General features: G+C 39.3%; 1 protein-coding gene and 1 long non-coding RNA gene across 2 annotated transcripts; one reads left to right on the top strand and one right to left on the bottom strand.

Moving 5' to 3' along the window:
• The first annotated feature begins 2,805 nt into the window (after nucleotides 1-2,805).
• Nucleotides 2,806-8,097, top strand: LOC115584875 (interferon-inducible GTPase 5-like). Its single transcript, XM_030422751.1, has 3 exons — nucleotides 2,806-2,922; nucleotides 5,252-5,824; nucleotides 7,061-8,097. The coding sequence occupies exons 2-3, from the start codon at nucleotides 5,269-5,271 to the stop codon at nucleotides 7,696-7,698; spliced, it is 1,194 nt and encodes a 397-aa protein (XP_030278611.1). The 5' UTR covers nucleotides 2,806-2,922; nucleotides 5,252-5,268; the 3' UTR covers nucleotides 7,699-8,097.
• Nucleotides 8,098-12,600: 4,503 nt separating this feature from the next.
• LOC115584882 (uncharacterized) lies at nucleotides 12,601-14,831 on the bottom strand. The gene is made up of 3 exons (XR_003984622.1): nucleotides 14,721-14,831; nucleotides 14,489-14,514; nucleotides 12,601-13,199 (listed from the first exon to the last, which is right to left on the bottom strand). It is a non-coding gene; the product is annotated as an uncharacterized LOC115584882 (long non-coding RNA).
• Nucleotides 14,832-15,646: the final 815 nt, after the last annotated feature.

The raw sequence follows: 15,646 nt of genomic DNA, 5'->3' as shown, positions 1-15,646 counted from the left end.
TCTGCCCGACAAACTACTTTTTAGAGGAAAGTATATACTTACTTGACATCTTTAGGACAAGAAGTTTACTGTGAAAGAAAAAGAGGAAATGTCAACAGCAGATAAAACCAGAGTTTCTCAGTGAGAACGACCTCAGGTGGAATAAAAATAACTGTGGTAATGAACATATTCTGTACAGATATCTAGAAAATTATATTTTATAACACATCTGGAAAGCCATAAAGCATGTTTACTTTCAGTGGAAATAATAAAGCTCACATAGTGGACTGCTTACCTGAATGAGGTTCTTTTGTTAACAGCAAAAGTTGTGTGCTGGGTGCGATCAGCTCAGATGCTGGGGTGAACACAGTGGGGCACAGCGCATATATACAAGACGGGAGGAGAAAGTGAAAGTATGAAAATAGCTGTGTGTGTGTGTGTGTGTGTGTGTGAGCACGCGCGGGGGTGCAGTAGCCAAAACTCATACTTGAAGTAAAGATTATCGTATTAATTACTGTGGGAAAGGTGAAAGTCACTCATACCAACAGGACTCATGTGACTTGATATCAACAGCTGGTGGAGGCTAGAATTGAGCCAGATCTCCATGTGAACATGTAGACTTGAGTTCATCCTGTAAACATTCACTGCTTCTTCATATGAAATGCCTCCAGTAAATGTTGAGCATCATTCTTTGATACTGCCTGAGATCAACTTTACATCAAGGACATCGACAACACAGTAACTCCAGACATACTATGTAACCTAGGCTTTTTTGTGTATGTATTTGAGTCAAACCTTTGTGTAAAAGCACAGTTACAATGATAGAGGCACTTTTAAGATTGACTGTATTTTTGTTTTTGGGTCAAACTCATTTTCAATGGGAGTGCTACGGGCACTTTTAAGCTAGCATCAAAATCTCTATGTTTAAAACAGTAAGAAGGCTCGACACAAAATGAAACTTTGCTGGTAGTATCACCAGGGTCTCTACACATGAACACGAGCATTGAGAACATTGTTTGTGTACACAGAGTTTACTAAAAAGAAGGTTTTTTTAACAGCTCACATTAGCAGTAGCTTGTTCCGCGCGCCGTCGTCATGGCAGCCCAAACGTACTCAGGGATCGACACGTCTGGGTAGAGTGTATGTGGTTCGGTTGAGCTGTGTGTAGAGACCAGTGTTGGTCACATTACTTTTAAATAGTAATTACTTATAGTTTCTAGTTACTTCTCCCAAAAAGTAACTGAGTTAGTTACGGAATTACTCCAATTTAAAAGTAATTACTTACCAGGAAAAGTAACTCTTGCGTTTCTTTCTTTTCTTCCCCTTTTGAGCTCGGCATTGATATTAATGTACTCTGCATCTATGTATCTAGTAAATGTCTCTCTGCATGGTGGACCGGCACCTGCTCTCCCTGGTATTTAGCCAATGAAGGAGTCTGGGTCAGCTGTTGATAACAGGAGCATGTTCTCAACAACATACCTGCCTGTCACTGCATTCAGTTCAGTCTGTGTCACAAGTTTTAGTGAAGCTGGAGCAGAAACTTCCAGCTGTAGCTGCTCGGACGGCTCTGTGTCCTTCTGTGTTAGCGGAGCTCACGTTAGCCACACCTGCTGTCATCATCAACAGTGTCAACAACGGAGTTTTTGGCCACTAGTGTTGTAGAAGCGCGTGCAGTTGAGAGATGCTTCATAAGATTATAGTTGCTTAAAACGGACGTGGACAAAGGAGGTTAAAGTCGTGTCTGTACTTCCACCTTGAAAACATAAACTTTCCCTCTGGACTCGCCATTTCTGTAGCCCACCTCTGCTAGCTTGTGTGTGCGAGGCTGTGTGGTTTGTGTTAAAACTGAACACAGCCTCTGATTGGCTTACGAACTCTCACTCTACCTTAGAGAGCCAATCATCACCTCTGCGGTCCCTCCTGCCTCACCGGAGAAAAATAAAGCATCCCTGCTGCTCCGGTGGCTGAGAGCCGAGTCGGATGACAACAGCTTCAATGAGAAACTTCAATTTGTAACGCGCCACATTTTGTAGTCGGTAACGCTAACGGCATTGTAACGATGGGAAAAGTAATTCATTAGATTACTCCGTTACTGAAAAAATAACGCCGTTACTCCCAACACTGGTAGAGACCCTGGTGATAGTACGAGCAAAGTTTCATGTTGTGTCGAGCCTTCTTAGTGTTTTAAAAACAGAGATTTTGATGCTAGCTTAAAAGTGCCCGTAGCACTCCCAATGAAAATGAGTCTGACCTGAAAACGAAAATACGGTCAATCTTAAAAGTGCCTCTTTTATCGTAATAATGCTTTTACACAAAGGTTTGACTCATATACATACACAAAACAGCCTAGGTTGCATTTTGGCGAAAGTTTCACTTTAATGCATATTTCAATCCGGCTATTTTAACAAAGATCTCCTGACTTGATATTGATATTATGTATCTGAGTGTAAATGCTTGATAGTTTCTCTCTCATCTAGTTAAATGAGACCAACATATTTATTCGAAAGGACTAACAACCTATTAAACAAAGAAATGGTATTGAATCACTAATTCTAAAGCTAATTTAGGGTTACAGAAAAGGGTTTCTTTCACTTTCACAGGGAAAATATTGTGAGTAAAGGAATTCAGCCATTTACCAACTATAGCACTCCTCTCATTTCTTGTAAATCAGCTGCTTCACAGACAATAGTATCACTCATATGGGAAACATGTCTCTCAGTCAGGCTGATATTACATCATCTGCCCTCTCTGCAGGGCATTGGTGAGTGTATTAGGGGTAAAAAAACTTGACTGAATTCTTTAAGGCTTATATAACGAGCCAAATAGAAACCAAACTTTCAGTAGCTGAACATTAACACTTACTTCAACTCACGGGTGGGAATCATACGTTTACAGCAAACAGTTCGAGTATCGTCTGTTACAACAGCAAGAAAAGAGTTCTGCGTAAGTAGTTTTTAATATTTAAAAAAAAGAAGCAATGATTTCTCTTTCTGTCAGCCACTCTGAACCATGAATGGCAGAGCTGAGGTCACTTTTCTCTTTGTGTTTATCACTGCTGTTTAGTTTAATGTCACATCTTATCAAACTTCAGTTCTTTATTGGGATATTTTAGGCTCAGAAAAAAATAGCACATGAAATACAGTTAGTCAAAAAATGATTCTCACAGAAATAGTAATACTAATCATTTATTTTGAGAAACCAAAAATCGATTCACAGATAAGCTGTAATTAAATGACATAATTATAAAATCACCATCAGTAATCAGGGGGACGGAGCCTCTTTCTGGGGGAAAGTTCACTGAAGTCTCGGTCTGGAGGGCTGACGGTCACAGTGTTTTTTTTTTTTTCAACACAAACACTCGGTGATTTAAAGTTTTTTGCCTGTGACAGACGCTGTTTTTCAGGCAGAAATGTGAGGAAGAGTTGGTAGGACAGGCAGGAGGATGGACGCTTCTCCACGTATATCTGCGGTATTTTTTTTCTCATATAAGTTGCCAAAGATAGTTAAAGTTACCACGTTACTTTTGTTTGGTCCTGTAAAGTTGCTTTGTGGGAAATGTCTCTGTATTTAGTTGAGTAAAGGACCTGTGCAGTTATCAGACTGCGTAACCGACACGCTCTCGATACGTGAGTCATTCTATAATAAGGGGTACATGTCATGTCCATAGACTTTATTGAACAATTTATTTATTCATTCACTTCAAGCAATGATCAATTTCACATCAGGGCACATTTCTCTTTTATTTGATACAAAAAGTCAACAGATCCCACCATTTATTGAGCAAAACATGGTTATACTAAACTGGAATTTGTTTTTGTTTTTTTGCTGTCTAATATGCTAAATATCAGGTTTTGAATTTAGCACATTAAGGGTGTATATTATGGAAACATCTAGTTTATTTATCAAAAAAGAATACTGGTATTTTAACTTTTTGGTTGAAATTAAATGTACCCCTAATTATAGAATGACGTGTGCAGCATGTGACGAAGAGTGGGCAGGACAGACAGGAGGACAGACAAGAGGACGGACCTGACGCACGAGAACTGAATCTCGACATTAAACGATGAAATCCACCTCTAATGGGCACTTTTTTGAACTATTACTCATATTTAAGCACGTTGTTAAAGTGGAAGGCCCCTGAAAGGAAGTTATGTTTATGGATTTATAACTCACAAAGGTTCAAGTCGCTCCACTGTCACGTCTCATCAATGTGTGTCTCTCTCTCTCTCTCCCTCTCCCTCTCCCTCCCTCTTCCCCCCTCTCTCTCTCCCTCCCTCCCTCTCTCCCCCTCTCCCCTCTCTCTCTCCCTCCCTCTCTCCCCCCTCTCTCTCTCCCTCTCTCTCCCTCTCCCTCCCTCTTCCTCCCTCTCTCCCTCCCTCTCTCCCTTTCAATTTCAATTTCAACAAGCTTTATTGGCATGACTGTGGTTCACAATATTGCCAAAGCGTACAGGATTACAGAAAAAAAAAAAAAAATCTCTCTCCCTTTCTCTCTCTCCTCCCTCTCCCTCTCCCTCCCCCCTCTCTCCCTCTCTCCCTCTCCCTCTCTCCCTCTCCCTCCCCCTCTCTCCCTCTCTCCTCTCTCCCTCCCCTCTCTCCCTCTCTCTCCCTCTCTCTCTCCCTCCCTCTTTCTCCCTCTCTCTCCCTCTCCCTCTCTCTCCCTCTCCCTCTCTCTCTCTCCCCCCCCTCTCTCTCTCTGCCTTCCTCCCTCTCTCCCTCTCCCTCACTCTCTCCCTCTCCCTCCCTCTTTCTCCCTCCCTCTTTCTCCCTCTCTCTCCCTCTCCCTCTCTCTCCTCTCTCTCTCCCTCTCTCTCTCTGCCTTCCCTCCCTCTCTCCCTCTCCCTCCCTCTCTCCTCTCCCTCCTCTCTCCTCTCTCCTCTCCCTCTTCCTCCCTCTCTCTCTCTCTCGCTCTCTCTCTCTCAGCAGACAGAGAAGCGGCTTTAGGCTCAACACACACACACACACACACACACACACACACACACACACACACAACACCGTACTACAAGAAAATGTGTACGGTAGATGGCCATGGCATTTTTATTCCACTGTTTTTTTACATCTCTATGTACAATAGGAATTTATTTATTCATAAAAAAAAACAACACAGAATAGGTACTTTTTAAAATGAGGCCAAAAGGGCAGTGGTGCAAGCACCCCTTGGGCCTTATGTGTGCACCTGCCTGATCCCCCATTCAAGCCGCACCACCTGATTTGGTCTGAATGTAATCTGATCATATTTCTAACTTTCATTTTCTTATATTTTACTGCAGGATCATCAAGGATCATCATGGATACTCCACATGACTGTAAATCAGTTGAAGAAATTAAAGATGCTCTACAAAACAACAATCAGGCCTTAGCTATTGCAAAGATCCAAGAGTATCTGGACAGGCAGAATAACATTCCACTAAATATTGCCATCACAGGAGAGACCGGCTCTGGTAAATCCACCTTTATTAATGCCTTTAGAGGCATCAAAGACGGGGATGCTGGAGCTGCTCCTACTGGGGTTAGAGAAACCACCAAAAAGCCTACACCATACCCCCATCCAAACTATCCCAATGTTACACTGTGGGATCTTCCTGGTGTTGGCGGCAGACATTTTCCAGCTGATCAGTACCTGAGCGATGTTGGATTTGAGAAGTTTGACTTCTTCATCATCCTCTCAGACACTCGCTTCAGAGAAAATGATGTGAAACTCGCCCGGGAGGTCCAGAGGATGAAGAAAAAGTTCTACTTTGTTCGCTCAAAGATTGACAACGATTTACGAGCTCAGAAACGCAGTCAGAGAGAGTTCAGTGAGACCGAGACTAAGGAACAAATCAGGGAAGACTGCATTCAAAGTAAGTGACTTACAATTAAGAATAAATGTGAGATTAATAACTAGATTTCCATCATTAAAACCTGACAAGCCCAGTCATCACAGTAAAGAAGTGAGTGAATACATAACTCAATACACATTATTTTCTAGTATATGGATCCATCATCTGGCAAAAAATCTAGCAAAGGTTAGCTGCTGAGACTTAGAAAGACTTTACACATGTATTGATGTGTTGTTGTCATCACCAGTTGAAACTGCATTTCTTTTTAATGAGACAATTTACCATATGCCTGCATATACTCAACATTATTTAGGTAAAAAATGAAAATTCTAAACAAAAACATGAAAGACTTTTGAGGTGTCTGGAGGACAACACATTCTGACTTACTTCAGTTTGAATTCAATCATGACCAATTGATTTTCATTGTGTGAATAAAAGTCCAGGAGGTAGCTTCCAACTGTAAGGGGCCAAAGGTAACAGACAATTAAGTGCTTAGCTAAGCTTGACCTGCATGCCAAATAATGAGAGATGCCTAAACGCAGGTCAAACTCCTTTTTGTCTGTTAAGTAATTTGGCAAGGGAACCAATCAGAAGAAGTGGGTGTCCTTCAGAAGAGACTCTTAAAAAAGGCCCTGACAGAAGGAACAGGAAGGTGGCACTTGGAAAAACCTCGTAAGAGCAAAGGCTGAGGTTCTGATGGAGCAAGGACAAGCACTTTGGCATTGTTTTGTCCAGAGATTTGATAATATTAGAACACAGCCGCTTCTGGTCTGGACTCAAGGCGTTAGATTTTGTTCTGATAAAGATTGCTCTATTTCCACCTGGCCTTGCATCCGCAGTATCCTTTATTATCAAACTTCATGCTGACACCTTTGAAGAGGGAAGCCCAGAAACATCACTTTTTTACTTCCAAATCAAGCAGCTCAGGCTCAGTGGCTTAGTGTGGTACAGAAAACATACTTGGAGGAATGTTCAGTCAAAGCAACAGCAACAATAAGTCACCCAATGCAGGCCTCTGACTTTCACAATAAAAGCTGTTATTCGTTTTAAAGTCATTATTAGTTATTAAATTCACCCACCTAGAAAAATGAAAGCACATGGGATTACTGCACTGGTGAGAAACAAAATTAGAAGCAAAACAACATCTAAACTGAAATGTGCATATTATTGAGTTAATATAAAAATAAACATACAATCTAAATGGTTTCATCATTTTTAAAACTAATTATCATACCATTTATTCCTTTTGTGACACAGGTCTTCAGGAACAAGGTATTCAGTCTCCACAGGTCTTCCTGGTGTCCAGCTTTGAGCTCCGTCTGCATGACTTTAGTCTCTTAACGGAGACACTGGAGAGAGAACTTCCTGAACACAAGAGGAACGCTCTGCTGTTTGCCATGCCCAACATCAGCCAGCAGATCATCAACAAGAAGAAAGAGGCTTTCCAGGCCAAAATAAAGTGGTATGCTTCTCTTTCTGCAGTTGGAGCAGCTGTACCAGTTCCTGGGCTTTCTATTGCTGTTGATGCACCTTTGCTGGCTGGTGTTGTCACACAATATGTATTTGGTTTTGGTCTTGATAGACCATCACTGAAGCGTCTGGCAGAAATCACAGGTGTGCCATTTGATGATTTGATGACTGTCATCATTTCACCACTGGCTGCACGCAAAATAACCGCTGATCTTATCATCAAGGTGTTAAGTCAGTGTGCAAGCACAGCTGCATTATTGGCAGCAGAGGAAGGGGCCAGATTCATTCCAATAATTGGAATCCCAGTAGCTATGGGCCTGTCTTTCACCGCAACTTACAGTACTTTGAATTTTATACTCACCAAGCTTGCTGATGATGCACAGAGGGTGTTTGAAAAGGCCCTGCAACGTAACACCACGGACTGATATCATAATTGACTGGTTTTAGTTGTACATTTAAGGGTGCTCTGATCAGGATTTTTGGGGCTGATCACTTATCAGTAGAAGTAGTAATGGCTGATACCGATCAAAAATCACAAGGACGTTTTTTCACTTTATTGTCATCTATAGTTATTATTAGTGTAACTTTGCCACCAAAATGTTGAGAAAAAAACCAACAATTTATTTAATACTGATTTAAAGAAAAAGTTAAACTAAATGAAAAGTTAAAACTGTAGAAAGAGATTCAAGAACAAGTCAATAGGACAGATGAGATAGGAAAGATTATGTGTGTCATTCTCAGTTGTCTCAGTCTTTGTGCCCTGCAGCCACTACACCACTACCTACTCACTGCTCGACGTCATCTCTCTATAAAAGCAAGGAATCTCTGTCTGTCTGTGTGTGTGTGTGTGTGTGTGTGTGTGTGTGTGTGTGTGTGTGTTTCTATGAGTCAAATATCTCTGCTAGCTTGTAGCTGCTAGCTACACGGCCCACCTCCCGAGGCGACGGACCGGACGCATCGGCATGTCCAAAACCGGACCTAGGGTAAATAATATCCGCCACGCTTTTTCGCGAACATTGCCGTCAAGAAACGGTAAAAATGGGCTTTTGTCACGAAAGTGTCCAAACAGCGAGTTTGGTTGTTGAGGAACAGGAAGTTGTGGGAGGGACGTAGGTGGATGATTGACAGGCCAAGACGGTCGGTGTATAGACAACGATATTGAGAGTTGAGAGATTTGTGACATTTAGCGTGTTTGGAGTGTGTAATTAGTGTGTTATGTAGTGTTTGGTGTAGTGTGTTTAGTGTATAGTGGAGTCGGTTTTTTGTTTAATGAGTCAAAACAATGAGGAGAAGCTGAATGTGGAGCAGGCAGTGCAGCTCTTCATTCAGCTGGAAGGAGCTCAGGCAGACCTGAGCACTGCCTGCATTTAAATGTAAATAGTTACATATAACTTCGTAAATGTTTAAAATGTATGCACAATTTAGCAAACAACAATTTATATTTGCATTATAAGTTAAAAAAATGGTTTGTTAAACATATTTGTGGTTTTCACAGTAAAAAAATCTAACTTTTTCTACTCGGATTTTATGTTTTTTTTTGTGATTTTAGTTTCATTGTGTTAATACAGTATGTCAAATTACAAAAATAACTGTACAGTCACACATGTGAGGTTGTGCTGAAAATAATGACACCAAGTAAATAGTTTTTAAGGTGAAATATGATGGCAAAATCAAAAATAGTCAAAAACCTAAATATCCCTGACGCCCCACCTTCAAACACAGCCTCATTTGGCCATCTATGAAAAAGCTTCTTAACCTCCCACTTTTTTATAGGAATACACTTTTCTTACGGGCACTGCACTAGTTTACTTAAATTGTAAACTGAAACAGCAGTCCACTGTTTAAACTCTGTCAGCTGTTGGCTCTGAACTGGGCTCAACTAGATGGCGTCACATTGTCCCCTCGCTCAGGGATGACCGCAAACAATACTTTTCTTTAAAAGACAATCCCAAATCATACATTGAATGGACTACTTCCAGCTACAGTATGTTGATTGCAATAGAGATCATCTTCTCATGTTGTTGCCATAGTTATATCTCTCACCACAGCACTGACTGGCCTCTTAGCAAGAGATCTAACATTACGATAAACATTCCTTGGTACCGGTCCTTCTATGCCCTCAGTCAGTAACATCTTTCTGGTAGGAGCTTGTGAATATATTGATCTGGTTAAACCAAGAAGGCACTAAATATCTGTACTGATATTAGCAGGGGTGGAGCTAGTTAGCTGTTAGCAGCCAGGGAGCAGCAGAGTCCTGCGCTGTGTGTGGTTGTGGCTTTGTAGCACAAACAAACTGTCTCATGTGTTTATCTGACGGTAAATAAATGTTTATCAGCTGATAACGATTGGTGCCCTCCTGATCAGAACACCCTTATGTACATTATAATGAACTGAAACTGGTTGTTCTATCATTCCGTGAGAGAGTTTGCTCATGTCACAGATCTGTGCAAAAATGTATATTCTTTAATTAACAGGTGCATTTTTACTGAATGTTATTGTTCTTATAGCCAAGAGATTTGAAATGGTATTGATCACAGTGTACAAAGTGTGCCTGTATCAGGGGCGGTTCTAGTGGGGACCAACAGGGGCCAGTGCCCCCGTAACTCTGGGGGTCTGGACCCCCTGTGGCCCCCCTGACAGGGAATCTGCATCAATAATACAATGACAGATTTCTTGCACTGATTTTGTTCTGAAGGGAAAGGCAGAAATAAAGTGTCTCAGCAGTTTACTACCCAGTCAAAATTGCTGAAATTGTAAACACAGTTTTGTCTGAATGAGGGATTTGTCCTTTTTTCCGGGTTGTGTGTGCCCCCTAACAGAAAAGCCGACCCCAACCTGGCCCCCCTTATTAAAACTGGTCTAGAACCACTGCTGGTCTGTATGTTGTGTTGAAGACACAAATTTGACCAGAACCTAGAATTTCTTTCAATTCTGTTCAGATTTGTATTCAGAAATATATGATTTACATATGGTTTTTAACTATAAAACATGTTTTGTTATTAACTTTCTTATTCATTAATGATAGTTTGTGTGTGTATTTTAAGAATCATTTAAAGTAAAGATCAAGTATTTGTATTACAGCAGTTACACTTTATCTGAAATATTTTGTCTTCAGCTTTTCTCATTTCTATAATATCTGAAGCTCTTTCAGCATCAGACAGATTTTAGTGCAACTGTTCAGTCACTTTCTGTCCAGTCACAGTCTGTGATGAGCAGATCTACAGTAGTTCTCTAGATGCAGCAGGAAGTAAGTCTTTAAACAATCAAAATCAAGGAAGTTGTTGTTTTGTTTTTTTTTTTATGTCATGTAAAGGACTCGTATCACAAATAAATTCTTGCAAATCATATCTGAAGTAGGTTTAACTGGAGCCCTTAATTGTTTTACTGTTGAATATGAAATTAGGTGTTAAGTTTACAGTTAAATTAAATCTTGACGTCCAAAATGAAATGTCGTGTTGAAAATTAAAACCTGTTTGGCACCTTCAGTCTCTCACCTGTACAGAGGCACACTAAGGTTGAGTCCTCAGCAGCGACCAGTGTTTGAGTTTCATTTATTATGTCAGGTTTTATTTTCAATGTCACTTTTTATTTCGATGCCACAATTTTATGTGACAGTTTAGCCCCATAGTAAGACACTGACCCACACTAGTTCTTCCACATGCTTTCTTATTTTCAGGTTCATCAGTCATTAACTGCTTTTATGTTTCATTTCCTCCTGACAATGAAAGAACCAAAGAGTCTTAGACGACCCTCGACTCAGAGAAAGAACCTGAAATGTATCCAGAAGTTCAAAATACAGAAATGACCTCAGAGAGTCTTGTAGGTCTGTTGCTGTCAGCAGTAATTTCACATCCTGTTTCAAACCAGGAACAATTTGACTTAATTAGTCAAAGTGTACGTCACTGACTCCATGAGGTCGTTCAGGAAACACCTTCCCTTCTGAGCAATTTCAGCCAAACTGACCTGAAAGTGTATTAATTGTTATAATTGTGTTTTTTCTTTAGGGTGATGTGGTCCACTTCTACTATAAGACACAGTAGGGAGCATGTTCAACAGTTCATTAAGTCTATCACATTAATGGTGTATAAAATGTATTGGATCTATTTCAGTGGCTATTTTGTTAACATAATACTTAATTACAAAGAATTCTCTGTCTCCTAATTTATCTTGATTGTATTTTCATTTGCTCATTTTGATTGACCAGCAGTTTGTTTGCTTAAAATATTAAATTTCCGATTATATGAACGATCTGGATATTTCTCATTTTTTTCTGATTCAAATTGTTTACACATTATTTTCTGATAGTTTCAGCACTAATTAAGTGAATGAGTTCCTAGAAGTAGCTCATCAGTGGAAGATTTAGGCTGTGATCCTGTTAACTAACTCAGAATAACAGTGTGCAGCAGAAACAATCTGAGCCAGGTGCATTGTGGGGATTCTTCAGTGTCACGGTGGGTTTGGTCACAGAGAATACGTTCACTGTGCAGCTGAATAAAGCTAAATACAGTCCAAACTGCTCAGAGGAGACATTAATCCTGCACAGTTCACATACAGGTTACTGAGGACTCAACCTGACGTCTTAATTAACACACACACACATCAAGACAACATGCAACTCAACCTAAACACACAAGATTATTAAGTGTCCAGTAACTTTATTATTTTCAGTGAGTGCTGTATGCTGTTTTCACCACAAGGGGGCACCTGTGAGCCTGTTTAGTGAGACAAATACCTGCACTGCATCTTTAGATGAATATGACTCTTATTCCTGCTATCATGTTTTAATTTCTGTTAGTAAAGACAAAAACACAATATTATTGGACTGCACAGCCACACCTGGATTTTTACCTGAACAAGTCAACACAAACTGAATGACTTAAAAAGGACTCACAGTGAAGAGTCTGCAGCATCATCTGAGCAGCAACCATTCATTTAGCTGTGTTTAACCTGATAAACTGCTACTGTGAATATTCATGTGAATGTTTGAGCTTCACATAAAAGCTTTAACTGAATTGTGTGAAGATGGTTTTATGTCACTAAATCATTATGTTTGGATTTCTGGCTGCTGAGAAACATTACAAGACTTCAGGCTCAGGTCTTTAATGAGTAAATGATTAATCAATCTTCAGTAAAATAATATGAATGAATGCTTTAAAAGGTGGTGTAATCTAGGCCAGACCTGAGCCAAAGCTTCATGTGAAGCCATGCAATCAGAATTACTGCTGCTTGATATGAAAAGCCTCCAGTACATGTTCAGCATCATTCTTTGGTACTGACAGTTTTAACTAAACATCTTCTACTTCAAGAGAAGAAAATGGAATACAGAATCAGAAGTCAACATTTCTTTAATGTTCAGACGTCAACAATCATGATAAAGTTGAGAGGAAGCCAGCAGGTAGAACAGGAAGTTGTTCTCATGGACAGTACAGTGTGCTTATCTGTGTATTTTATCTTCAGCATGACAAAAACACATTTTTCTATCATGTTCACTGTCTATATAAAAGCAGCAGACGCTGAACAAGGAAAAACCCACAATGACATGACAAAAAGTTTGAGTTAAAAATTTAGCAGATTTCAAATACAATCATTGTTTAATTGTGGCAATAGAAGGTAAATAACATCAACAGCTGTGTTTGTATCAAAGACACAGTTCACCACAGTTTAAATCTAATCTCAGATCCAAGGAAAGATACGGCCAATTCCGGTCCGATGGTGAAGCCTGTTCCCAGCACCTTTGCCTCAATACCCGGGGGACCAATACCAATGCCGGTATCTGTAGACAGACCAACGGTAGCTTTCACAGGCCCAGCTGAGACTGAAGCACTGGCAAGTTCTGCTTTAACCATAACTCTGGCACCGGACTCCAGAGTCAATCCTATATCCATGCCAGCACTGGGCCCTCTGGCCTCAGCAGACAGCGGGAAACCTTCAGAGAGACACTTCATTGAATCTCAAAGATGACTAGAGAACAAATCATACCAGAGAAAGCTTGTTCCAAAAACAACATCGGGTCAAAGACTCAAGAGAGTCATGAAGGATGAAACTTTTCAAAAGTACAGTTTGTCTCAGATATCAGTCCACAGAAGAACATCTGATTTACTGGACTTCAGTTTGATTTGTTAGTTTAGAGTGACAAGTCATCAAGGAGTCATTAAGCCAGATTGTTTCAATTCCGTAAAACCTTTTAGACCTGAGGAACTGATGTGTCAGACAGTTTTCTCTCAGTGGTGGAATAATTTTTTTTTACTTGTTGTATTTGTTTTCAAAATATGATATTCTTTGTTAAATGTTGACTTTCTTCTCTGTATCTAATGACCTTTCTTTTCATAACATTACAACTTTTTCTTGAAATATCAACTCTAAACCTTATGAACCCAAAGCATGTTTTGTATTTGTCACATTTTTCTTCGCTGTGGGCTCATTTTTCATGAATACATTAGTCCTGCACCTCTGTGAAAAGAGGTGAGGAGAAGAAGAAACGTTGTATGTAGTATAACAGTTACAATGCCATAAATCATTGAAAAGTGAGAAAAAGTGACAATATATCCTGCTTAATTGATTTAAGAAAAAGGAATCTATACATATATACATTTACAACATGACCAAAATTGTTACCAACATTGGAAAAATGTTATTTAGTATTTACTATGAAAATAATAATGTAACAACTTCAGTTATTAAGTTATTTTGATGAAATAATATTTTAAGTTGGATTTGTTTATTTCTCCTGGCAGATTTGTCACATGATCACATGATACAATTTACTTTAATATTTGGTGTAATTTCTGTAATTTTTATAGAAAGCCTGTTGTGCGTTTCAGAGGGTAAAGTCCCAAAATACAATTTTAACAACAGTCCAGTGGGGTAAATAATCTATTTAACTGACAAAAACGTAATTAAAACGTGATTTACTCGTGTTTGAAAGAGAGAAAAGGGAAACTTATAAACTGATATTTTCTTATTATTTGTACCAAAACAATGACAAGCTTCACATTTTGACTTGAATGTACACATGTGAACATACTAAAGTTTATTTAACATGAAGGTACTAAAAATCAAAGTTTGTTTTCCTCCAATGAGATCTGTCAGCTTTTGTCTCTGAAGTTTTACATTAACTAGACGTTTATTAAACGTAAATGTTACATCTGTCTGCTCGATAAACTATACTTTTTAGAAGAAAGTGTATACTTATTCCTCCGGATGATGTTTGCCTACCTAACATCTTCAGGACAAGAAGTTTACTGTGAAAGAAAAAGAGGAAATATCAGCAGCAGATAAAAACAGAGTTTATCTGTGAGAACGACCTCAGGTGGAATAAAAATAGCTGTGATAATGAACATATTCTGTACAGATCTATAGAAAATTATATTTTATAACACATCTGGAAAGCCATAAAGCATGTTTACTTTCAGTTGAAATAATAAAGCTTACATGGTGAACTGCTTACCTGAATGAGGTTCCTTTGTTAACAGGAGAAGTTGTGTGCTGGGTGCGATCAGCTCAGATGCTGGAGTGAACACAGTGGGGTGCTGAGTGCATATATACAAGATGGGAGAAGAAAGTGAAATTATTGAAATAGCTTAACCAGCCTTAAACGAAGGGGCCAAACAATGGCCACATTGATACTGATAGTGATCAGTTACATTATTGGGTGTAACTTAAGTTTTTTCAGCACACAGTGGACAGGATGTAAACAGCACACAGTGGTGAGGATTTCCTACTTTGTAAACAGTAAAGTGAAAGTATAAACTTCAGGGAAATTGTAGCCTTTAATAAGTCTGCGTGTGTGTGTGTGTGTGTGTGCAGTGTTATAAAAACTCATGTAACCAGTACACTCAGCATGTTAATCCCACTATAACCAGTTCCGTGACTGCATGTGACTTGAGTTCTAGCAAACTACATACTTGTGACAAAAAATACACACTCGCTGCCTCCAGTACTTCGTTCAGTGGCTGCAGAAACACACTGATATTTGAATGCCCTCGTAGTTTTGCATGTTAGCATGCAGCAGATTTAATTGTCATTAGTTTAGCAGATATTTTATAAACCAAAGTAAAAAGAAAATTTGACCTGGTGCATATTGGAAGTTAACAAAGTGATTAAAATTAAAGCCTGTCTTGATTTCAGTTTAAATTCACACAAATAAAAGCTCCAATGTGATTTGTTTATACTTGGATGTCTTTTCTGATTTCATGTCACCATTTGCAGCTGCACAAGTTGTCTACAATCCAATACAACATACAAACAGTAAGACAGTAATCAGTTTCATCGTTGGGTGTAACTGAAGTTATTTCCGCACACAGTGGACAGGATTTCCTACTTTATAAACAGTAAGTGAAAGTATGAACTTCAGGGAAATTTGGCCTTTGATAT

This window comes from Sparus aurata, chromosome 7 (genome assembly GCF_900880675.1).
Source record: "Sparus aurata chromosome 7, fSpaAur1.1, whole genome shotgun sequence".
NCBI classification, from domain to species: Eukaryota; Metazoa; Chordata; class Actinopteri; order Spariformes; family Sparidae; genus Sparus; species Sparus aurata.
Note: the sequence above shows the minus strand (reverse complement) of the source record. Positions and strands in the feature narration are given on the sequence as shown.

Coding starts and splice junctions, on each gene's coding strand:
- LOC115584875 (XM_030422751.1), top strand. CDS start 5,269: ATGGATACTCCACATGACTGTAAATCAGTTGAAGAAATTAAAGATGCT. Junction 5,825..7,060: donor CAGGGAAGACTGCATTCAAA/GTAAGTGACTTA, acceptor TTTGTGACACAG/GTCTTCAGGAACAAGGTATT.